This window comes from Taudactylus pleione, unplaced genomic scaffold, assembly GCF_031769625.1.
Source record: "Taudactylus pleione unplaced genomic scaffold, aTauple2 ptg000381l, whole genome shotgun sequence".
In the NCBI taxonomy this organism is placed as follows: Eukaryota; Metazoa; Chordata; class Amphibia; order Anura; family Myobatrachidae; genus Taudactylus; species Taudactylus pleione.
Genome location: NW_028284782.1, coordinates 6762283 through 6789177, shown reverse-complemented (window position 1 = coordinate 6789177; position 26895 = coordinate 6762283). Strand labels below are relative to the sequence as shown.

General features: G+C 42.8%; 1 protein-coding gene across 2 annotated transcripts in view; it reads right to left on the bottom strand.

Moving 5' to 3' along the window:
* The window catches only part of ABCB7 (ATP binding cassette subfamily B member 7), a 153591-nt gene that overhangs the window by 88891 nt on the left and 37805 nt on the right, over positions 1-26895 (bottom strand). The window contains exons 1-2 of one of the 2 annotated variants that reach the window (XM_088445563.1): positions 4063-4148; positions 3585-3653 (exon numbers count right to left, since the gene is read on the bottom strand). Coding sequence is in view for 1 of the 2 variants with exons in the window: in XM_088445562.1 (XP_088301688.1) it covers positions 4063-4182 (120 nt within the window). In the remaining variant the exon portion in view is untranslated. Of the gene's footprint in view, positions 1-3584; positions 3654-4062; positions 4183-26895 lie in introns of those variants that run through there. The other variant, XM_088445562.1, reaches the window with a different exon arrangement.

The window sequence follows — 26895 nt, the reverse complement described above, 5'->3', positions numbered from 1 at the left end:
CGCATCCAATATAATAGCCACAATATGTTATCAGATAATTGAATCAGTGCTTTAGTTGCAGAATGTATTCAATATGACGACTTAGGTAAGCATTGCAGTTTATACCACAGCTATAATAGTAATAGTACATAACTGGGATGAAGGGGCATGCCCGATGGCAGCAGCTCCTCCTTCAGGTTGGCCTTTGCAGGTGGCCCAGTTAATGCATTGGATTGGAGAGTTGCAAATAAATGGAATTTAATCAAAGTTGGGGTTTCTCCTATATTGAAGGCAATGGGGTTCAGCACATTTTTATGACAACTGATGAACCAGAGAAGATGATTACTTAATTTCTAATAAAGTAAGCAGGATTATATTATGCTCAGATTATCGAGATGTAACATGCATACACTACTTTACTGTGCTCTATTTCTTTTCTTATTTGTATATACCAGACCAGCATTGGTCGCCGGATAACAGAGTCTGTGCTTTAATTGGTGTCAGTATAATTAACAAATATAATTTGAAAACTCCCCTCTAGAATCTTATGTTTGCTCCTGAAACTCTGCAGATGTCACATTTGATCGTCACCAGTGAAAATTTAAACTGAGTCAATTACATATAATACCTATTCTGTGCCTTCATTCTTGTTCCCTTAACACTTGGGGCCAACTTATAAGAGAATGCCCCCTTTATACCTGGAGTCAGAATCTTTAGTATAAAATCTATTTTTTTATTTAAGTATTATTATTGTTTTATTTAAATGGCACCAAACTTCATATGTAGTGCTGTACAGGGAACATGTTGAAGAAACATGTAAACGTCTGTAGATTATATCCAGTCAAGCTTTGTACCATGGATATTCAGTTTGCTGGAGCTAAAATGTCTGGAGGTGGCTTTGTTTTCAGTGATAATTTTGTGTAAGGTTTATTTACCACCTGCACACAGCGGAGGCTGTCATTTTATACAAAGTGGACTAATTCATGAAACTGCAGCCTGTGCATCCACTAACAAGGACATCTGATGCAGAAACACTGAAAATACTGATACAGATCACAAACTGGCGGCTTTATTTGTGAGCAGGACACAGACATACTTAATCCCAGTGATCGTAAACCTTATAGGCTTCGGGGGACACATGGGTGGCCCTCTAGACCTTAGAGGGGCTGGATATTATACTTAATCTCAGTAATCATCTTTTCTCGTTCCCAATCTAAGTGACAGGGCGATATTTGTTTGTGAAGGCGGGCGACAGTCAATAACTACTTATTGCGAATTTCATGCCCAAATTCACCAAGTACAGATGCGTAAAGCGGCTAAGTCTGTGCTAAGTACTTGGCACGCTGCGTTTGGGTGCCCAAAAGCCAGACTTTTTGCAGATTTCTGCTTGCCAACTCAAGAGGATGCTAGCATAATAATGGGTGGCCGTGGCACTCGCGCCCATCGGCACAGACAACTGAATCCTCCTGTCGCTTTAGATGGGAGCTGCGGAAATGCAAAACAATTGAATTCCCCTCAAAGAATATATTTAATCAAAGAAATACACACCTAGTTGTAATAACATATTAGCAGGCAAAGTGTTACCTGCAATAACAAACAAAAACCTGACAATAGTGCAGGAAGGAGCTGTTGCCACAGGTGTACGCTCCTAATGGCCATAACCCATACAAAAAACAGACCCTCTTTTAGTTTTGTATTGTATATTTTTCAAAGGGAATTACCCTTTTTTTTTTTTTTTTTTTATATAACATATTTTTATTGAAAAAAACAAATACAGTTCAAAAAACAAAAATATATTTTACATAAGAGTGAAACAATAAAAAACGCACACACATATGTGAGGAGTCTGTAAGGGTATAACCTATTTAGTTTTTTATTCTACCAAAGTAGTTTTTGATTAAGACACAGTGGTTTATTTGGGCAACATATTAATATAGATTACGGTTATAATTTAATGGAATAAAAGGGTGATGTATGAAGGAGTGAAGAGAGTGGAGAAGTGAACCAGTGAAGTTACCTATAGCAACCAATCAGCTTTGAGACAGCATTTAGCAAATACATTTTATAAAGTGATAGAAAGAAGCTAATTGGCTGATATGGATAAGTTCTCCACTGCCCCACTCTTTCCATTGCATGATACATCTCCAACTGTTATTAAAGAAAACAAAAATTTCAAAACTATTTTCTCAATCTCCCGCATGTTTACATAGATACTTAGACAAATGCATTTCAAAATTATTAACTGAAATTTCTCTACTTTTATCAATAACAGTGAAAAAATATACCAAATAGGTGTACTTGACTCAAGATCATATGAAATTATAGGGGCAGAAGCTGGCTAAGGACTGTATTGTAAGAGACGTTCATATACTGTATGAACATAGTTTCTGACCCTGAGATCTGTACAATAACAGAAGGATTCCTGCCTTCATTACTGGACCCGCCAGCTCTCATTAACAGCCTGGGTTCCAGAGATGGTGGTTAATGCAGGAGCACAATTCAGCCTAGAATGCCATTGATAAACTTCACATTGCATTAAGGGACTGAGGGCAAATCCAGTGTGAAGAAGGCAGCTGGCTGTAGTAAGGTGGCTGGAGACATGGAACTTACTCCCCGCTACCCCTTGGAGTATAGCAAACTTGAAAACTGAAACTTTCATTCCCTCTGTATTTATGTACAATTTCAAATGTGAATATTTGCCAAGCTCTAGATGGTCAAAATCATATACAACAGCAATAAAAAGCAGCATTGGCAATAATTAAACAGCACCAAGGAAAGTAAGGAAGAACCTGCCAGTTCATTTTCAGTTGCAGGACCTCAATATTCTGAGATACACTGACATTATCCCAAGGACCTTTAAATGGCAATCTTAAAGGCAACAGTAACCTATCACGTTGCAGTTTAATGTAAACCTGTAGGCCCTGCAATTTCCCATTGTCTTTTGTCATGTCTGAAGCAATGAGGCCTTACAAGGAAATATCCCTACAAGATGTCATCTCAATTTGTATTTCCTCAAAAAGATAGGAGTTTATTTTTGTGGACAGATGTCATTAAAAAATATTTTCTCTTAACAGACCCATCTGTAGTATTTTTGTTTTTTAAAGTGGACATGTCAAAAAGGATTTCTATCTATTTATGATAAAGTGTTAAAATATGAACTAATATAAGAGGGAAAAAAAAAGGATCGTCTCCCCCTACCAGTATACAAATGAGTTGGGCATCACGATCCCTATTGTAGCTGTTGGGGCAAGAGGCCATGCCTTTTAAACACATTGGGGCCGCTTCTAAGATGGACAAATCTCTGCACACGGACATACAGCGCATGCACAGGTGCAAATGTATGCAATTTTGTCCATCCCGGTCCTATTCGGAGCTAGAGAGAACTTGGCTGGATCAGTCTTGCTGTGAAAACGACGTTTTGGAGCTGGCTGTCCATGCTATTCGTATCGCACGTGTGGAGAAGGGAGGCCTGAGTCTGACGGATCTTTTGTACTTGGCAAGATATGAATGATGACTATTGTGGCTGTGGACTAAAAAACAGTGGGCAGAGCGGATTCCCGCTAGGAGCTGCACAGATCCTCACATTAGTACTACGGCAAACTCACAAGTTAGTAAATCAGGCTTCTTCTACTACCCACAAATACATCCTCTTTGCGTCTGCCTCAGAATCAGTCCTATTGAGGTAGAAACAGAAGAGGAAGAAGGTTGGCGAGATACTGCTTTGATTAAACCAATAACAGTACTACCGATAATGCTACATAGAAAGTATGCTTCTCATTTAGAATGCATGCACTCGCAAACATACCAATGAACCAATGTTTTGAAAAACCCTCCAACTAGGAGTTAAATGTGCTGCTGTCACAGGTTCTCTCCTGTCTAGATCACACTTTTTTCCCCTTTACAGAAGGCAGTAAAGCAGCAAGGTATTAAAACTATGATTTCCAATATCTCCAAACTATTGTGCCACTGATATGGATAAAAAGTGACCTGCAGGGTCACATCCTCCCATAAGCAGGCACTTATTTCAGACTCCCAGTGGATGTGATTAATGATTCTCTGGATAAAGGCTACAAGCTCACTTACCTTTGCACATGCTAAAAGCCCCAGGGATATGGCAACTCTTGCTCGTAAATCAGGATGGTCTTTGGGCCAAACATAGGAAAACATTGCTTTTAAGATTTTCTTTGAATCCACTTCTTTCAGCTAACGGAAAAAGAAAAAGAATGAAGGATATATTGGGTTATACATATTGTACTCTGGCTCTACCATAAAATAATTACAATGTACATATTTACAGACTACCGGTATTTCACTTTTCAAAAGATTTTTACTGCCATTGCCACACTGTCCTACATGATAGTTAACATTTTATACAGTGCACGGTGTATAGATAAAGACACAAGTTACACATCAGCTCCCCAAATAGATTAAGGGGGAGATTTAGTTCTGTCGGCATTTAACACGAGTTGTCCATGAAGGAACCTCAAAAGCTTTTTTGTTTGCATACTATAGATGGAGAGCCAAAATGAGTGACTGCTTTCCTTCCGTAATCGTGCAACATCGCGCCTAATTGGCGATCCCGCTTAGATTAGTATAATGTACAAAAAAGCAGCAATGTCATTCGGTTTTAACAGATTGCTGAAATAATGGTTTCCATCACACAAACACACACAAGGGTTCATTTTGTCAGAGTCTATTAACCTACTAGTTTGGTTTTTTAAAACTGTATAACTAATGTTAGCATATATACGGCTCTATGAGAGCTATCAAATTAAAAGGCCATTAATATCCCCATAAAAGGTCACTTTAAAATAAGTCTTGATCTCTGTGGCTTTGCAAAACAAAATAGTGTTTAATTTCAATGACAGCCTGTATAAAAATGCCAATTGACTGCAATTTACTTGGAATTACAAACTCCACAGAGAAGTGTACAATCTTTCTCTCCCCTATACTAATCGATAAATCTCTCTGAAGTGTTAACACTGCCATGAAAGACAACAGTGGGCAGAGACATAAATTATCTCTCCAGTGACTGAGCAATTCTGCTCAATTGAGGCGGTTAAAGCAGGTAATTGGCATACATCAAGACTTTTTCTTTTAAAAGTACACAATGAAGGCACAACAATAAAAATGTATATAGAAAAGTGACATTAACCAATTCCTGTGCATTAAAAATCTAATCGGAAGAGAGTTAATTAGTCCTGTAATTCTGGCCATCCCACGGTAGGTGGCTATGGAAGTATTTATAGCAACCAGCTAATGGTGAGGATTTTAAGCGCTTTATTTGTAAGTAGGCCTATATAACTTAACAAAGTTCTTTCTTTTGTATGGGTTACTAAGAAATGGCAATCACATGCACAAAATGAGAGGAAAACATTTTATACAGCAATGCTGCTGTGCACTATTCAGGTAGTACACCAGTGTTTCCCAGCTCCACTGCATGATTTCCACATATACAGACTGACCTATTCTAAAGGATGCACAGAGGGTGCAAATTATTTAACTTGTGATTCTGTGAGTAGACCTAGAAAACATGCACCGTTAAGCTAGGTACACAATATGCGATATGTCGTTTGTACAGGCGACGAACGCCATGTCGCTAAGTGCATCTGTCTGTGTGTACAGATAATATGTATGTAAACAATGTTGCCACAGACCTATTAGGTTGGCTCCGCAGCACAGCCTGTACACTGGCCGCAGGAACCGCTGTCACAACTGGGCGGGCAAATTGAAATGCCATCCTGGTTGTGGTGTCTGGCCAGACATCAAGCGGATGATTGGTAAGTCTTTATAGCTTACCAAATTGGCCGCACGATCGTAGTCAGCACTAGGACTGTAGTTAGAAACACTGAGTAAACAATGTTACATTTAATAATTATTGTGAACTTTGTGACAATGTTTCATAATGATTTTAGGCAGTCAGGTTATAGGGGAGGGAGCATTACTAGTGCTCTATCTCCCTCATCCTGGCACCCACAGACTCAAAGGATGTGTCTGCTGAGCATATATTTTATGATGATCATGCACAGAACAGCCAGCAAAAACAGAAAAAGCACTATCGCCAATGTTGGATACATGGCTGGTGAGGAGAAATAAACAAACTAATGCTATTTTCAGAAAATTCAAAGTCTTCAAAAATAAACAAGAAATAAATAATTACTGATACGGATGCTGGAATGTGACCAGCCACAAAATAGGCACAGCAGCAAAGGGGTTAAATGACACAGTACGCTCACTGAGCCTGTACAGCTATGCAGTAGTAATAAAATGAACCTATGCATTCACAAATCCTAAATTTCATGTTGAAGCCCCCATATGATGAAGGAAGGTACAATGCTTTTCCCACACAATGGTTAAGTAGTGGAAGAGTAGAGGATTACAATCTGAAGGACTGAGAATGATATTTTGTGAATCACAAAGCTCAGCAGCACCGATCCTGTGGCTCCCACTCAGTCAGGTTTACTTGCCAGGACTAATGATTGGTGATAAAAAGGCATTCCTGTCTGTATAGATAATCTGCAATATACACTGCAGTGAACTCCCAGCTAAGAGCTGGAGAATTGTTCTGGCTTGCCTAATTGCGCGTAAAATGTCACCACTTCATTTAACAGGGCTGGCTCTGAAGTTGTGTAATCATGCATTATGAGTCCATTAAACCACAGAGCACAAGACTATATTTAAAGGCTAAACATGGATTGAAGAGGTTCCCAAAAGAGCTCTTCAAAATGTGTAACCAATTTAAAGGAGAAGCCTCCTCTAAGGATTCCAAAGAAGGGAGACCGCTTTGCGTAACTATGAGAAACAGCTTTCAATGCGTCAGTCCTAACGCCAATGTACAGCGATTGCTGTTTGAGAAGTCTGTTGCTCAGGAAAGCAAAGTGCACATTGTACAGTCAGTAATACTCCTGCAAGATGAACTTTGGATAGAACCCATTGTCCTTGGGCTACATGAAATTATAAGATCAAAGTAAATAACCATGGAAAACTACAAAAAGGAACTCACAACAATTTTTCCTGAAGAACAGTGAGATGAGAGAAAAATAGAATAAAATTAAAACCTTTTATGCCCATACTAACTTTTACCTTTTCTTACTAACATTAATCGGGTTTATACAGAAATTCTAATGAGAGGAACAGCAGTGCCCTTACAGTAGGGAGTAGCAGACAACCACTACATCTAAAAGTTACTTACATTTATTTTATTTTATTTTTTAAATCAAATTGTAACCATTAACTAGATTTATTATAGCTATATATTAGCTTACAGAGTATGGTCAATGAATTATATATTCTCACATGTAGATAGTGACAAAAAGTAATTAAGAGAATTTGCATTTAATTCAAATATTGATTCTTGGGCTAATTTTAGTTGTTCCATCATATAATTGGATTTAAAAGTAGGCCCTGATTTTTTTCAAATATAGTGCCTATGCCCGTTTAAAATTATTTTTTAACTATGAACCCATTATCCTCCCACTTTTAAATTTTGACAAACATTTAACATTAGTATAGATTATTTCCCGAATTTTTTTTAACTTTTTTGTCGACGCACTGTTTGAGATAATCATGATCAAAAATTTCAGTTTGAATTTGGAAAAAGTTTTTCATCACAAAGCCTATTGTATTGCATAAAAAAACACTCCCACCTCTCTAGCTTATTTAGGAGAGCTGCTATGGTGATTTGAAAATATGCTGGTTGTGCGTTTTTGACAGATTTTTAAAAAAAAACTTTACATACATTACCATATTTTGGAAACAGCATGATCTATTTAAATAATATTTGTATTTTTCTTAGACTACATATATACTCTCCATATACAAAATTTTAGCTGGTGAGGTAAAATCAGTGTGTTGATTTGACACGGAATGACCCATTACATAAGCAACTAATCAATATTCAGCTTTTTTTTTTTCCTTTTAAATATCAATGTCACTAAAGAACACAAAAGTTAAACCTACAGGATATTAAATTACCCTTAAAGTAATTTAATTAATACTATCCCCCTCTCATATCCATAGTATTTTACAGTCACTGGTGCATTATTCCAATTAATACACACATTCTCTTAATGGACAGATGAAGTCATATCAGAACTAATTGTAAACACAGATATTAATTAAATTACATTTATACGTTACTTTTTACTTGTCATTTCATGTCGAGATTAAATGCAAATTATCTTAAGTTTACATATCCTATAGATTGTAAGCTTGCAAGCAGGGCCCTCTTACCTCTTTGTCTGTCTGTTATTATCCTGTTTTGTTCTATAAATGTTTCCAATTGTAAAGCACAACGGAATATGCTGCGCTATATTAGAAACTGTTAATAAATAAATAAAATAATATGTTGTCTCTACATATTATATCCTATGAATGTCTCAAATATAAATTTTTATAAAAAAAATTTCATGTAGCTTTTGATTTATAAGGCTTTGAAAATGTAAAAAATCCACTAATTTTGTCACTTGTGAGCATACAAAAACCTAATTTTCTCAGGACACAATTGAGATATTTAAAAAAGCCAAAATCACATTTTGTTAAGAAAATAACCGGCTTTAAATTGATACACCACACAGCTAGGTTTAAGTAATGTGGTCAATACATCTATCCTGTATCAGGGCAATTCCCTGTTCTGCTGTCGGGTATTGGAGACATCCACATATTTAGCATTCTCGATTCCGACCAGAAAATGGTTGGAATCAGCGAGCCGAGTATTTTAATTTCCCAGATGGATTGTTGTTCATCGAGGCCCATTGATTTGCATTTTGACCGCAGATCGGATTCGATAGAACAGGGAATCGGGCCGTAGATGTATGGCCTTCACGAGTCAGCATTTCAAGGTCACAAACTCAAGCATTTTAAATCCGATTTTAAAAAACATAGTTTCATATTTTCAAAAACTCTGTTTATTCCTTAATGCTTTAAGGTATCAATCCAATTACCATAGAAGGGTGCAAGTTGCCGTTGCCATGGCGTAAAAACGCTGGCAATGGCACCGCATCGTGCAGGGTGCCATGTGCCCCCCGGGCAGTCTGTGTCTCTGTGACACAGACTGCACTGCACATGTAGCGTTGACCGGATGGAGTTCGGCCAGCGCTACACAGTGACTGACAAACACACAGCCGCCAGCTCACTGACTGACTCTCACTGACTGCCGCTGCGCCCACTGCAGGAGCTGCTCCATCTTCTGGCTCCTGCAGTGGGTAATGGGAGAGATGTCATGACGTCATATGACGTCTCTCCCATAATGCAGAGCGGCCCGGCCCGGGAGGACAGACGGAGGAGCGGATGGCGGCGGGAGCGGAGATTCAGGTAAGTGTTTCTTTTGGGTTTTTTTATTACGTGTGTGTGTGCACTGTGGGAGGGGACTACTACTGGGGGCACTACCAGGGGGAGAGCACTACTGGGGGCTCTACAAGGGGGATTACTACTGGACGCACATCAAGGGGGAGAGCGCACTACAAGGGGGAGAGCGCACTACTGGGGGCACTACAAGGGGGAGAGCGCACTACTGGGGGCACTACAAGGGGGTGAGCACTACTGGGGGCACTTCAAGGGAGGGACTACTACTGGGGGCACTATAAAAGGGGCTTACTAATGGGGGCACAAGAGGAACTGCACAGGGGGGACCACAACTGGGGGCACTATATAAGAAGCTTACTACTGGGGGCACAAGGGGCACAGCACAGGGGGACCACTACTGGGGGCACTGTATAAGGGGCACTGCATAGGAGGGATCACTACTGGTGGCCTGTATAAGGGGGTTCTCTCCTTGGGCACAGGCAGCACTGCATATGGGCACCACTACAGGGGGCTGCCCCATATCTTTATTTTTACTTCACATTAATTTCATATGGACCCGCCTCCTCCCTGGAACGCTTGAGGGGGGGGGGCGCCTAAGCACGTGCTCCGGGCACTCTGGCTACACGCTACTTCTCTGCCAGGGCCAGCTGCATGCATTTGCCCCCCAGGCTAAAAGTTGTCAGCCAGCCCCTGGATGTCATCCAATACCATCTCCTTTAACTTTGCTCAACTTAATTATTAAGTTAAAATTTTTAGCACATTTTAAAAACCCAATTTTCTCTGTTAGGTACTAACTTTTGAACAGTTCATGTGTTTCTTTCATGTTAGCCAGAATAAATCTCTACTGAACATAACTGAGGAGAGCACATCGGGCCTGATTCAGAGATAAACGCCAATCTAATTGCTAGTGCAAATTTATATGTACCTGCTGTGTGAAAACATGCTAAGCTGCCGGGATTTGTACTGAAACGCCCACAAGTGGCTTCGCAAATCCAAGTGACTGTGTACAAAGAAGCAGCACTGGTAACAGATCGGTCGATTATGGGAGTTCTGAGTAACCATATAGTTACTCAGAATGGGCGTTGGAAGCGAGACACTGGAGCCATTTTTACTGTGTACGGGTTTGCAATCGCAATCTACAAAATACCCCAAAACAGTCACAGCATGTCTGCGTTTTCATCGCCGTTACTTTCCCCAAACACTCCAAGTCAATCACAGGGCCAAATCCTCCCTGTGATCACTGACTGAGATGCAACTTGACACATGCGCAGCGCACCGATAATTGCTCGTGCATAAACATCAAGCCCATTACAAATTATCGAAACTAGTGAAAAGGAAAAGAAGTGATGTTCCACAGCAATCAACTTTTCATTTTCTAGACCAGGCCTGGCCAACCTGTGGCTCTCTAGCTGAGTGAAAGTCTCTGCATGCTTTACCAGCTGATTGGTGGAAAGGATATACTGGTACTTATAGTTTCACAACAGCTGGAGAGCCACAGTTTGCTCAGGCCTGTTCTAGAATATACTAGATAAAGGATAGCTGGGATCTGATAGGTTTGTATGGTCAACACATCCACTTTTCCAAATAGCTGAATTGTCAAAGCATGTAAGGCCAAGTCCCTACCAACACCGGAGCCCTGGATCTTCCCAACTTTAAACTTTTCAAAAAAAAAATTCACTCTGATGACTTATATCACCAATTAATCAGTGTTTATTTTTTTAGTTTCAGAGAAACAAAAATAGTATAATATAATACAGTATAATGCACCCTTGTTGCAAGACAAATAATAAAGCCAATTAATGGGGAAAAAGAAACTCGTTGCCAAGGTTAAGAAAGTAACAAGCCAAAATGTTACTATAAACCAAAAAATCCTATTTTGAATTTTGAGATGTACAATCTTAAATCATCAAGGAATAGACACAAAGGTTTTCTTTTACGAAGTGTACTTCTGCTCGTTTTTCTGCATGATATTTAAAAGGGCAGTAATTTTACTAGCCGTGTCTTGTTATGAAAAGCACTGCACTTTCAAATATCGGGCAGAAACACAAACACCCCTCACTTTGTAAACAAACTCCAAAGTTTTTGAACATTTCATCCATATTTTTTGGGAAATCTGTTTTCAAAGGTTTCAGTGACCTTTCAAATGCCGATTTCCTTAAACCCAATTATGTGCCCTACGAAATTAAAGTCTGTTACATTTTAACAAAATGTTTTTTTGAAAATATTTTAATCCTGGCTTTTTGTGTGTCCACAAGTGTCAAAATTCATGAATTTTTGACAATTTCAAACCCTTATAACAGAGGTTCCGAAACGCAGTCCTTAAGAGCTATTTCACACACACCGGTTTTCACCGGCCGGCAAAAACCTGGCCGTTTTTTTTGCAGTGTACTAATTATAGTGAACTATGTAAATAGATGAGTTATTTTAGACGGCACGGTCACAGTATTACAGCCGGGAATATCCACGGACAAGGATGGCTGCCGTTCCGTCACTGCAAGCAGTGAAGTACATGTTGCTATGTTTGCTTTCACACACACTGGCTTTTCTGAGCTTGTACCCGCTGCTGCGCATGCCTACTACTTTAAGAAAACAAATCACAACATTAAAGACGTCTCAAAGCCATTGCATGTGAAAGGCACTGATTGCCGGCCGGTGAGAACCGGCGTGTGTAAAATAGCCCTAAGGCACCCAACAGTTCAGGTTTTAGAGATATCCATGATTGAGCACAGGTGTCTTAATTAGTACCTCAGTCAATTTGATTTAACCACCTCTGTTCAGCAATGGGATCTCTCTAAAACCTGAACTGATGGGGAACCTGGAAGACCGTGTTTGGGAACCTCTGTCTTATAACTTAACTTGTAGTCAGCTTTGATGTCTAATTTAGTACACAGAATGAAATAAAATTGTGAAACCTACTGTAAGTTAAAAAAAGAAATAAAAAAATGGACCTGATGTTAAATTACCTATATAATACAAAAATGATGTAGAAATTATATCTACGATTTGTGTCATTACTCATTTGTTCAAAAATGCAACACAGCTGATATAAAACAAAGAGCCTCACAGTTGTATTTTTACATTTGGCCTTTAAAGTCATGACTTATTAGGTCACAGATCTCATCAGTGAATACAAATATCCTCACAATCCACACTTGGTTGCACACAATTTCATATAGAATACACAAGTGAAGCTAATAAACATATAATACTCAAAGATCTGTATACATGCTGCACTCTGGAAAGCTTTTGCATTATAGCTCAGAATGTAAATTTATACAGAAATCTCCTTGGAACTACATGACCTGTATAAAAGCGATTAAACTGTGGTTTTTTGCCTTTATGGTCACAGAACTACTTGCGACTTCTAATTCCGTTGCAATTTACGGGAGGAGATAAATCATATCACATAATTAATACACAGCTACTGATTTCTGTAAATGCTATCTATGTATATGGTGCTTAATGCATTCAGCAAGTACGTTACAATTTATCCCATATATGCACCACACTTCAATATCAATGTATTGGCTCTGTAAATAATGTCTGCAGCTAATCAATGTCAACTAAACAATGATTAAAGAAATATGAGCCCACCATTATTATTATTATTATTATTATAAATAAAGCGCTTTCGAAACCCAGCAAGTTAAAAAAAAAAAAAACCAAAAGGACGGGGTTTGAGCAAGAGATCAAGGGCAGAAGAGACAGGGTTTACAATTAGGATTGCAGGCTAAAATCCAATCAATAAATAGTATTGTTACATCTCATATTTAATCTTAATTTAATTTAAAAAACAATTTTAAATAAAAAGTGTATATTGCACATAACAATGTCATACATTTACTGGAGATTATTGGAAATATGTTATATTCTAAGTTTGTTTCGCACTTGTGTACAAATAATGCCTGTATATTGCTGTGAGAAATTTGTCAGTACAAGTTAGAGAAAAAAAATGGGAAAGAGAGGAAGATTTTTCCCCGTTTTCAAATACATAATAAGACTTGTATTTGTATATAGTATGTATATTTAATATTTTCAGTATTTATACGCAGACCGATATATACATACTGGACAGTGGTGTGTCAATTAATTAGGACAAAATACGTTTTTATAATTGTTCTCAGGACATAGATTGGCAATTTAATAGATTTTTGGCTGTGAGACTGAGCTATTAAATTGTTGCTCTGATCAGGTGCGGGTGCCGCATATACGGTGCATGGGATCGGTATGAAATACCGCCGGAAGACTTACCTGCCGGCAACAGAAAATCCCAACAAGTAAGTTTTTTTTACTATTACTAACCTCCCCCCCCCAACCCTCCCCTTAAGGGTGCCTAACCCTAACCCCCCCTGTAAGTGCCTAAAACCCCACCGCGCCTGCCCGGCTGTCCTAACCTGCCGCCCGGTTTACCTTCGTTTGGTATGCCGGGCGTCGGGCTCCCGGCGTAGGGATAATGATAGGTGTCGAAATCCCGACGCCTATCATTAGACACCTGCCGGGATTAGACAGTCGGGAAGCTGGCGGTCGGCATTTAGACCGTCGGCTTCCTGACTGCATCCCCAGTGCATTTCAGCACAACAAGCACACAACCGCAGCATTCATGTTGCATCGAGCAACAATTGAATAGTTCCGTTGGGCACCCATTACTAACGGGTACCTAAAAGACAACTGCATTCCCCCCAGAGAATGGTGTGTTTTCTCACTGGACATGGTGTGGTGATGTTATTACTTACACTGCCAGTACATATTACCGATTGGATGATTTAGTAAAGTTTAATGAACAAAACACATAAAAAAAAACAAGCTTTGTCCCAATTAATTTGCATACTACTCCTTTACCCCGCCCCTCTCCACTCTATACTTTGCACTCATCTACTGCAAACAAGCCAAAAAACAGACCTCCTTAAAACACGAGAGAGAGAGAGAGAGAGAGAGAGAGAGAGAGAGAGAGAGAGAGAGAGAGAGAGAGAGAGAGAGAGAGAGAGAGAGAGAGAGAGAGAGAGAGAGAGAGACACACACACACACAAAAGGTCAGCTGGAGGAATTAAACAGAAAAAAATGATCTCCTGAAAAATAAGATATTTCTGCTCATCTGTACCTGGTGTGAGAAAGAAAAGCAGAAGAGCAGACTGACAGCTTTCTAGCTACAAATCCATCTTCTCACATCATAGTATAAAGAGTGAGGATATGCATAAATAGTTTTATTGTATCCCAGCACAGTTGGTACCAGGTCTATGGGAAACATGAGGAGATGGAAGTGGAAGGGCTGCTGTGATCCTATAAAAGAGCCCTATGCAGGGAGTGTGCGGATAATTATATATTACTATGGGCTAGTCGGGCTAAGTCAAGACTATGATTAGAAAGAGGGAGGGAAAAAAAAAATCAGACAATATTTTGTGCAATAGGTGTGTCTGTCTGTAGCTGCAGAGTCACAGTGCACACATACTGCAAGGCAATCCGTACAGTCTCCTTTATGGCCATGCCTTTGTATGTGTACTAACATATATATTAGTGGTGGTTATATTAGGTTAAATGATCCATTTGATTTAAGCATTTTCAGCATGAGTAAAGCCCGATGCATTCGGATAGTGTGAAATCCTGTTCATGGAGTGCACGCACACACACACAAGGAAAATGCAATAGGCAGATATACCTGATAAATACCATAGTTGCACAGGTGCCTTGATATTGTTGTTGGTACACAAAATAAAAAGAAAAAAAGAAACAATAGATCGTGTTCTGTTCCCCAAGAACAAAAAGACCCTGTTCATGTGTCAGAAGCTAGTATATTAAAACAAAGAGATGGTGCTGAAAATTGTAGTGTAAATGATTATGTCTTTGTTGCAGTTAGAGGCATCATTTGGAGACCATAATGGTCTTGTGATGAAGGTAATACAGGTATAATTAGTTTCACTACAACTGAGGGCCAACTTCTTGCTTTACTAATGTTCCAGCAGCTGCGGCAAATGCAACAGCAACTACGTCCCTATCCCTAATGTCAGCATTTTTCAAAATGTCGGCATATCACTTGTGGACATTTAAGCAAAGTGTCTGATTCAGAGATGGACGCAGTACACACAGCAGCTAAGTCTTTGGACGCAGCTGCGGTGTGTAATTACGCTAACGCTGCAGGAGGCGTCTTGGGAATACAGACGCTGCCTGCCAGCTTCTGTTATGCGCGGCTGTGTCCGAGGACACAGCCATCGGATCACTTACATGAACATCAATCATCTGAGTAACCCACAGGTGAAGCTGCATCGGAAGACGCAGACACAGGCCTCGGCATGCATGGCAGGCATGGGGCCAAGAATGCTGGCAATTTCCACCCCTACCTTGTCCCCAAAACATCCGCCGCATGTCAATCATAGCAGTAGCAGTCAGTAACGGGCACGCAATACAGATCCTGCGCATGCAGCAATCATTAAACATCGGAGTGGTGCATAAAACACACTTAATGTCACCTTTATGACCACCAACATGCTGACCGCATCCCGAGACACCAATAAAAACAGTAGAAGAATGGCACTCTTCACAATGACGTCTAAATACACATTGTTTCTATTGAATATTCTTGTCTGTAATCATGGTTTGAATATAGAATTGTGGATTTGGAAAACATCAAATAAATATATTATTTATTCTGATGCCCTTCTGCTCCACGGGAGGTTTCTGTCCTCCCTGAGCTCGCAGTATACAAGCATGCTGCTGGATGTATGCTGCTGTATATATATATATTTTGTTCTATTCTGATCAATTTCAGTTTTAATACGGTAAGATCTTCACAAGTATCTCATGGACTAAACTGGAAATCCATTTCCTTTATAGAAGACCTATTTTGTGTGTATACTGTATATAGCTACCATTTTGGATTGCCTCCTCATTAAAAATATGAGATATGGTAAGAACTTACCCTTGTTATCTATATTTCTACGAAGTCCATAGGGTTCCACAGGATACCTTGGGGTATAGGCGATGGCGGCACACATCAGGCACCTCAGAGTTAAAGTTTTCAGCCTCCCAGGATGCACTGGGGTCCCTCTTCTATACCCCGCCCCCGAGCCAAGGCAAATCAGTTACGTAACAAGCCAAAGGCCAGAGGAGTACAAAGAAAAAAAAAAAAAGAGAGAAGAAAGTCTGGAACACACAAGAATCACATTCTCACCAGAAGGAGACAGGAAAACCGGAACAACGCCCATCTGCGGTACAGGTGCGACAGGGCGGGAGTCCTGTGGAACCGTATGGACTTCATAGAAATAGAGATAACAAAGGTAAGTTCTTACCATATATAATATTTTCTACTTCAGGGTCCATAGGGTATCCACAGGATACCTTGGGGATGTCCCAAAGCAGTATCCTTTAAGGGTGGGGACGCTCCTGTGCTGAAAGGAGAATCCGCCGCCTGAAGGAAGCATCCTGAGAGGCGAAGGTGTCAAGTTGCATAATACCTCACAAAAGGTATGGACAGAAGACCACGTGGCTGCCTTGCAAAGCTGAACAGCAGAGGCACCACAGCGAGCTGCCCACGAAGGATCCACAGACCTAGTGGAATGAGCTTTAACAGAGGATGGAACAGGAAGGCCTTCATGAATGTAAGCCTCAGAAATCGCCATGCTAACCCAACCTACTAAAGTTTGCTTAGTGGCAAGCCAACCGTTCTTACGGAAGCCACAGGAGGACAAACAAGGAGTCCGACTTCCTAAATGAATTGGTACGGTCAACATAAATCCTAGAGCACGTACCACATCCAAGGAGGCCTCACCAGCTGAGAGGTCTGGGGAATTAAAGGCCAGCACAATAATTTCCTTGTGTAGAAACTAGATACCACCTTAGGTAGGAAACCAAGGCATGAGAGAGCCCCCAATTCTGAAACCCTTATGGCTGAAGCAATGGCCAGAAGAAACAGTCTTAGCTGTAAGCCATTTTAAATCCACTGAGCCCAGTAGGTTCAAATGGTGGTCCTTGGAGAGCCCTCAGGACCACAGCCAAATCCCAAGGAGCCACTGGTGGAACAAAGGGAGGCTGAATACGAAATACACCTTGCAGAAAGGTGCGGGAATCAGGAAGAGTAGCTATCCTACGCTGAAACCACACTGACAGGGCAGAAACTTGCATCTTCAGGGAGGCAAGGCCAAGACCGTGATCTAAGGGCCTGATTCAGACCCGGACACTACTTGCGGCACTCGGTCTCAAAAAGGGGCCGTCTATGCAAAACATGCGCTCGCTCTTTGCAGTGTAAGGACGCCTCTATGTTTAACGGGCGAGGGCTTATTGCGCTCGCAAGTGTTTAAACACGCCCCCTTGCCACTCGCAAAACAAATGTCATCTCCGGGAAATGTAGGATTAATCGGGACCATTGGGAGCCATCGGAGCTGCTCGCTGCACTTAAGGTAGACCTAGACTCCCGCAAGCAGTGCGAGCAGTTCATGGAAAAATCATCCAAGTCACATGTTCAATGACACTACTTTGCTAATTCTGCACACCCATTAAACTCCGTTGTGATGGTCGGGCACGCCTGCGTTCGCACATCCACTCACCCGTTCACAAGCACCTTCCCCTGTTACCACCCACAAATGGCACTGTCACTCAAAGTAGCGGCCAGGCTGTGTACTACGAGCGGGCGATTTCACATCGCAGACTCTTGTTTGCGTAAACGCACTGTGACTTATACGCATGCGCAGTTGTGCGACCATCGCTCAGAGCGAGTGAGCGCAGCTTAGCGACCGGGTCTGAATCAGGCCCTAAGCCTGCCTGTAGGAAAGCCAAAACCCTGCATATCCTGAACACCTGAGGATCATAGCCTCTAGGGCGACACCATTCAAAGAAAGTATGCCACACTCTGTGGTAAATTCTTGCAGACACAAACTTTCGAACTCTGAACATGGTGTTAACTACAAAGCTGGAAAACCCCCTGGACCTTAAGAGGGCTGTCTCAACAGCCACGCCGTCAAACAGACAGACGACTCAGGTCCGGGTAATGGCAAGGACCTTGAGACAACAGGTCCGGACGTTGAGGCAACAGCATCGGAATGTCTATGGAGAGACGCCTAAGATCTGAGTACCAGTGATGTCTGTGCCACACTGGAGCCATCAACAGGAGCGTGCCTCCTTTTTGCTTGAATTTTCGAATCACTCGAGGAAGAAGGGAGAACGGAGGGAAGAGGTACGCAAACCGGACCGACAGAGCGTCTAGCAGAAGAGCCTCCTTGTCTCTTGTTCTTGACCCATACACGGTCAGCTTGTTGTTGTGTCGGGAGGCCATGAGGTTTAGGTTTGGAAGGCCCCACTTGTCCACCAGGAGTTGAAACACCTCCTGGTGAAGAGACCATTCGCCTGGATGCAAGTCTTGACGGCTGACAAAGTCTGCTTCCCAGTTGCGGACTCCTGGTAAGAACACTGCCGAGATAGCAGGTAGATTGCACTCCGCCCGAGTCAGAATGCAGGACACCTCTGTCAGTGCCGCCTTACTTTGGGTTCCTCCTTGGAGGTCTATGTAAACCACCGTGGCGGTGTTGTCCGATTGTACCTGCATGGGTTTTCCGTGGAGAACATGTCTTGCTTGCTGGAGAGCTTTGAATACCGCCCGAAGTTCCAAGATGTTTATTGGAAGAGCAGATTCTGCTGGTGTCCACCTGCCCTGGATTAAGTGTGGACCAGTCACTGCTCCCCAGCCTGGGAGACTGGCGTCCGTTGTCAGAAGGACCCAGTTCGCCACCCAAAAGGGGCATCCCCTGTTAAGGTGAGCGTCTGCAGCCACCAGGCCAGAGACAGACGTACCTCCGGAGAAAGCACCATGGTCTGTGTCTTTATCCGATGGGGCAACCCATTCCATCTGGAGAGGATCAATTTCTGCAGAGGCCTGGAGTGAATCTGGGTATATTCCTCCATGTTGAACATTGACACCATGGAGCCCAGTAACCTCCTCGCCGAGTGAACAGAAACTCGGCGGCTCTGAAGGCAACTGTGTACTTTTGCCTGTAATGCAGAGATGTTTTCCTCCATCACAAAAATCCTCTGTTGTTGAGAATCCAACAGGGCCCCGAGATGGAGCATCTTCTGTGAGGGAACCAGGGTGGACTTCTTCCAGTTTATCAACCAGCCGTGATTCCGCAAAACAGATATTGTCAGTTGCAGATGGCGCTGGAAGATCTCTGGAGACCCTGCTAACAGAAGGTTGTCCAGATAAGGCAACAAGCGGAACCCTGCATCCGCATTTGGGCTGCCATGACTGCCATGACTTTGGTAAAGACTCGAGGTGCTGTGGCCAGACCAAAGGACAGTGCCTGGAACTTGAAATGTTGGTCGAGCACTGCAAACCTGAGGAATTCTTGGTGTGCTAAGGTAATAGGGACATTCAGGTAGGCATCCTGAATGTCCACCGACACCATGAAATCCCCATGCTCCATTGCCAGAATAATGGAATGCAGGGTCTCCATCCTGAGCCGAGGGACCCTCAAGGACTTGTTGAGGGATTTGAGGTTGAGGATGGGCCGGTAAGACCCACTGGGTTTCTGCACCAGAAAGATTGGAATAGAAACCCGTGCCCCTCTGGGGTAATGGAACAGGCACTATATCTCCAGCCTGGAGCATATAGTGCAATACTTTCTGGAGTTCCAGGGCCTTGTCCTGATCTGAAGGAAGGCCTGTAGTGAAAAACCGTCTGGGAGGCCTTCGCCGGAAGGAGGGCATACCTCCGAGAGACCACCTCTTGTACCCAAGTGTCCTTGGTAGTCAGGTACCAGTACTGGGCGAACTGAAGCAGGCGGCCTCCCGTTCTGGGGTGACCCCAAGGGGAGGCTCGTCCCGTCAGGCTGAAGGCTTATCGTCCACCTTGGGAGTAGGACGTCTTGTACTCCAAGCCTGCTTCTTTGGCTTGGCAGATTTCCTGTTACCCGACTGTCTGGGAAAGGACTGTATCTTGGACTTACCCTGGGCCCTATAAGGCCGAAAGGACGAAGTACCAGACCCTGATGGGACTGTAGACGATGGCAAACATGCAGATTTAGCTGCTGCCAGCGTGGCCACAATTTTTTCCAGATCAGGACCAAACAGGACCTGTCCTTAAAAAGGGCAAGCATTCCAATCCCTTCTTGGAATCTGCATCCGCTTTCCAAGAGCGCAACCACAGGGAGCGACAAGCCACTACTGCTGCCGAGGAGATTCTGGAAGTGAAGAGACCTATATATAAGGCTGCCTCATTGATGTATGTGGCTGAGTCTCTGAGACTGCCCACTAACTCCACCTGTTCAGTGTCCAGAGACGCCTCCAATTTATCCGCCCACCACTCCATGGCTCTGGCCACCCAGCACACGGCCATAGCCGGTCTGGAAGCCCCTCCAGCAAGGGAATAAATGGATTTTAGGCATATATCCACCTTGCGATCCGTAACATCCTTTAAGGAGGACATGGGCAATGTAGCACTCCTCACTAGGTGTATGACATGAGAATTCACCTGTGGAGGCGTTTCCCATTTGGAAAAATAATTATCCACAAATGGGTATGCAAAGGCCAAGCGTTTTTGAGGCTGGAACCGCTTACCCGGATTTTTCCACGCCTCCTCTAAATGATCCACTAACTGACCAGATAAGAGGAAATATAGTGACATCTCCCTTAACATCCTTAAAGAAGGCATATTTAGATTTGGCCACGGGGGATATCCTCATCCTCAATCACCAAGGCCGCACAGGCTGCCGGTATAAGGCCAGGTATATAGACTTTAGATTTAGACTCCGCCTCCTTTGCACGAAGGGGCTCTTGGTCTGAAAGGTCAATAATTTCACAGTCATCAGACGTCATGTCATCATCATCATCATACTGAGCCGTCTGAGACAATAAAGGCCGCAAAGGTGACTCCCCCTGTAAAACGTCCATCAGGTGCTCTACCGTAGTGTACAATGAATTCACCCACAGGCTCCTGCGAGACCTGGGGGGGCGAAACAGGGAGACCCTGAGGTATCATCAACTGCCTGGGGAACCCCTGCATGGGTGATGAGACTACAGTCTGCTGCGATAACCCCAGATGGGGTTACGCAGGGGGCGTCGACAACTGGCCCACAAGGGTTGTAAGTGCCTTAGCAAAACAAGCCCAGGGCGGTTCCTGTACAGGCGCAGTGACAGAAATCGGGCATGATATGAGAACATGCCCTGCATAAACTCCTAGAAAATAGCCGCCGAGGAGCTGGGAGGAGGCGGGCCCGGGGGGAGGAGCACTGACAGAGCTCACCGGACCACTGTGGAAAGGCACTGTGCAGCGGGGGAGGCGCCAGCTGTGAGACAGGGAAGGCGCGCTTCCCCGGCATGCTATAAACCCCTGGGATGCTGGAGCATATCCACACTGCTGCAGCCCGCTGTCCCTGGTGGTCTAGTGGAAAGCGCAGGATCAGTACCTGGCTCCACGTGCAGCCTGTCCCCAGGGAACCCCCTGCCTGAGGACCAAATGACTGAAACGGCGGGTACCCTCCACAGGACTCCGCCGCTTACCTGAACCCCTTGAATCCGGCCACAGTCAGTGATATGCCGGGGTCACCGCTAGCTACGACCCAAGACACCCACCAGCATCCCTGGATCAGTACCGGGGTTCTGGTCCGGTGGGGTGAAGGAGCGACAGCATAGACGTCTGAGCTGACTGTCTATGCTGTACAGCTCATCTTGTGCAGCGAAGCTGCTTGAAAATAAACTTCAGGGGCTGCAATAGCCCCCCTCTGAATGTGGTGATCTGACTGAGAGCCGGGCACCTACGAAACTGATTTGCCTTGGCTCGGGGGCGGGGTATAGGAGAGGGACCCCAGTGCATTCTGGGAGGCTGAAAACTTTAACTCTGAGGTGCATGATGTCTGCCACCATCGCCTATACCCCAATGTATCCTGTGGATACCCTATGGACCCTGAAGTAGAAATTTGGTTAAAATTATGTGTGTGTATATAAAATTCCCAATCAGGTGGGACTCCCATATATAAATAACAGCAACCCAGTTACCCTCCATAGATGCTCCTCTGCGCGGCTCACATTACATAACAAATGAAATGCATTTACACCCGGCATCAGGCTTTGTACCAGAGTGGCGTCGTCATGTGTCATGTATATGCGTGCAATGTAATATAATATATTTTAAATCCTGGTGTGCGGGATGCCGGCACCCAAATGCCAATACCATTCAGAATCCTGCCGCCAGCACCCCACCGGTAAGTACTGGAGTTAGGCACTTGGGGGCGGATTAGGCACTAGAGGGGTTATATTTAGGCACTAGGGGCGAGGGTTAGGTTTAGGATGCAGGGAGGGAGGGTTAGGGTACCTACCAACAGGTGTCGGTATCTTAACCATCAGGATCCCGAGCGCCGGCATCCAGTACCCAACCCATATATATTTGATAGACATCAGGTGGTGACTATCTTTGAATTTAATACATATGTAAACCCTTTCATATATAATATCTCATGAGTTGTTGATATACCATTAATTTATACCCAATTTGATACAATGTGATATATAAAAAAAATATTACAAATTTATTAAAAAGTTTTCAACAATACAGATCACAATCATTGTTACATATGCACTATTTAGCTGGAGCTCGGATACCACTTTGACTGCTTGATGGAATAATGCCACCCTTTATACCGTCCCGAGCCACTCTCTGTAATGAGCTCGTACCAACAGAGCCGTAACTAAACCCTGTGCCAGAGAGAGCATTCTCGCCCGGGACATTAGATAGTGCACCTGAAAAAAGGGCCATGGCCTCATGGGGAAGGACCAGGGAAGTGATAGGGGAGGCCAGGAGATGCTTGGTATAAAAGAAGAGGAATCTACAAGCGAGTATGATAATAAACAGGAAAATTGACAGGGCCGAACATCGCCCCCTGCCCTGCGGTGCTCTGTGCCATGGCACTGGTCGCACTACCCTAGTTACGGCCCTGCGTACCAATTATGGCTTTACAGTATTGTGGACACAGATTTCTTACACCCATCGTCTTTGTTGACTTTATCAGGGGTAGTGCAATAATGCAGAATGTGATGTCATTTTCGGCAAAAGAAGACGCACAACGCTAGCAGAGTCTCACGGGATCTGACGCACAGCGATGTGCTTTTTGGCATGCCAGCAGCAAAGATGTGCAAGGACACATCTGTGTGTGTATACCTATATAAACAGTACCAGTCAAAAGTTTGAACACACCTTCTCATTCAATGGTTTTTGTTTATTTAAATTATTATCAACACAGTAGATTAATAATTTTAGGGGTGAGCGGATTCGGTTCTACTCGGTTCCGTTCGGTTTTAAAAACAGAATCACCGAATCCGCTCACCCCTATCCAAAACTCGTGACAGCTGATACCCAATAAGTTTTTTAAATCCGAACGGAACCGAGTAGAACCGAATCCGCTCACCCCTAATTAATATTGAAGACATCAAAACTATGAAAGAACACATATGGAATTATGTTGTAAACAAAACAGTGTTAAATCAAAATATACTTTATATTTTAGATTCCTCAAAGTAGCCCCCTTATGTTTTGATGACAGCTTTGCACATTCTTGGCATTCTCTCAATCAGCTTCATGAGGTAGTCTCCTGGAATGTTTTGAATTAACAGGTGTGCCTTGTCAAGAATCAATCTGTGGAATTACTTGCCTTCTTTACGTGTTTGAGACCATCAGTTGTGTTGTGCAGAGGTAGGGTTAGTACACAGTGGACACCACTATTTGACTACTGTTGTAATCCATATTATAGCACCAACCACTCAACTCAGTAAAGAGAAACGACAGTCCATCATTACTTTAAGACATGAAGGTCAGTCGATACGGAAAATTTCAAGAACTTTGAATGTATTCTCAAGTGCAGTTGTAAAAACCATCAAACGCTATGATGAAACTGGCTTTCATGAGGACCGCCCCGGGAAAGGAAGACAAAGAGTTACCTCTGCTGCAGAGGATAAGTTCATTAGAGTTACCAGTCTCAGAAACCGCTACTTAACAGCACCTCAGATTAGAGACCACATAAAGTCTTCACAAAGTTCAAGTAGCAGACAAATCTCAGCATCAACTGTTCAGAGGAGACTACGTGAAACAGGCCTTCATGGTCATGTTGCTGCGAAGAAGCCACTACTGAGGATGAACAATAAGAAGAGGAGAATTGTTTGGCAAAGAAACACAAGGAATGGACATTAGACCAGTGAAAATCTGTACTTTGGTCTGACGAGTCCAAATATGAGATTTTTGGTTCCAACCGCCGTGTCTTTGTGAGACGTAGAGAAGGTGAGCGGATGGTTTCTGCATTGTGATTCCCACTGTGAAGCATGGAGGAGGAGGTGTGATGGTGTGGGGGTGCTTTGCTGGTGACACTGTTGGTGATTTATGAAAAATTCAAGGCACACTTAACCAGCATGGCTACCACAGCATTCTGCAGCGCCATGCCTTCCCATCTGGTTTGTACTTACTGGAAAAATCATTTGTTTTTCAACAAGGCAATGACCCCAAACACACCTGCAGGCTATGTAAGGGATACTTAACCAAGAAGGAAAGTGATGGAGTGTTGCGTCAGATGACCTGGCCTCCACAATCACCCAACCTAAACCCAATTAAGCTGGTTTGGGATGCGTTGGACCACAGAGTGAAGGAAAAGCAGCCAACAAGTGCTCAGCACCTCTGGGAACTCCTTCAATACTGTTGGAAAATCATTCCAGAAGACTACCTCATGAAGCTGATTGAAAGAATGCCAAGAGCGTGCAAAGCTGTCATCAAAGCAAAAGGGGGCTACTTTGAGGAATCTAAAATATAAAACATATTTTGATCTAACACTTTTTTTTGTTTACAACATAATTCTATATATGTGTTCTTTCATAGTTTTGAGGTCTTCAGTATTAATCTACTTATGTTGAAAATAATTTAAATAAACAAAAATCATTGAATGAGAAGGAGTGTCCAAACTTTTGACTGGTACTGTACCTGCGGAGGGTAACAGGGCCGTGTGTACAAGTAATGGGACATATATACTAGCTGAAGTACCCGGCGTTGTCCGGGTTTAAATCTTCAAGTTATTAAGTTAGGCATCCCAGACTAATTGCCATCTCTCTCTGAAGTTTTCATCCAAATCCATCCAGTGAAAGGCTCCCTGGGACAAAGTTCTGCCCAGCGAACACCAACAGGAGGTCCAACTGGGACCTCAACCCCCTACTGTGTCTTCTGGGATCCAATATTACCACTTTGTGAAGTTTTCCTCCAAATCCATCCAGTGGAAGGCTCAGAAAAGGCTCACCGGTTCAAAGTTCTGCCCAGTGTACACCAACGAAAGAACTGACCAGGACCCTAACCCCCAGAAATTCTGTCCAGGATCCAACTGGACCACCTTCCATTGGTTTCATCCCAATCGGTGCAGGGGTGTCCGAATGCATAACTGGACAGACAGACAGCCAAACAAACAAAACAAAGACTAATGAATTATATATAAGAAAAAGAAAATAGCTCATTTTTGTTCTGGAGACAGACAGACAAAAGGTTCCTGCAGTTGTGTTCGGTATGCTGCAGAATCAATAGAGCTCCTGACTGAAGAAAAGCCTTAAAAAACCCACTGAGAAGTTGCCATTAGTACACACACCTACCCTAACTGCTTGAATGCCACTTCTCTCATCTTTCAGTACTAGGGACCTGCAGCTTTATTCTGGTGATGATGGGAGTCCAAAGAAGTGCCTGCTTGTGTCCATATATGCTTCTTTAGGCAACACTGTATAGATTACACGTACAGGGGCTGATTTGGATGCAAAGTAGCAGTAGTTGTGGGAAGCCTTTATTTACTACCTGACTCTAAAGAGACTCTGTTCAGCTAATGAGTGGATCCGTATGTCTGCAAGCAGAAACCCATGCTACCCAAAGTTTTTACTCCAGCCACTGCGACCATCATTATTAGTATGGGCACATGCACCAGTCGCATGCTAAGTGCAAGAGATTTATAAGAAACAGGCTCCCTTTCCCCATACGCACTATTCAGAATCGCACAAAGCGTTAGATGCACACCCACAAGTCAGGGTGGTTCCATGAACTCGCATGGTCACCACTCGGCTGCTGCCCCCGAAACACCCATTTTCTCAATAAGACAGATCTGGCCAAGTTTAGTCCGACATAGAATAGGAGAGGGATAGATGCAAAAGAACACACCATTTTGCATCTGTGAACAGAAATCAATATAAAACTCAGAATCTAAAACAAAACAAACAAAATTCAGGCGCATATATGATAAAACTCTTAATATAAAATTGGTCTGCAATTAAGTTATAATGACAGTGATTTTCTACTGCTCCTACAGAGTAAATCTGTAATACTCTAGATAAACAAGCAAAAACTATTATACAATAATGAGCGCAAAAAATATGTCAAGATATCAAAAAAGATATTTAATAAGCAAAACATATCTATAAACAAATTCATAAAATAACAATCTTTAGTTCTCCGTCTGCTGAAGTTTTCAGTAACTGGTTTGTCCGAGACTTTCCCTACAACGAACTGTACTAGGTAGTGGTGTCCCATCTCTCACCATCAATTTTTGTTTTGGCTATAGAGTCCTTGGCTGCTAAACTGCATCTTTCCTGGAGTTCAGATTAGGGGCACTAGCCATACGCTAGGTTTTTTAG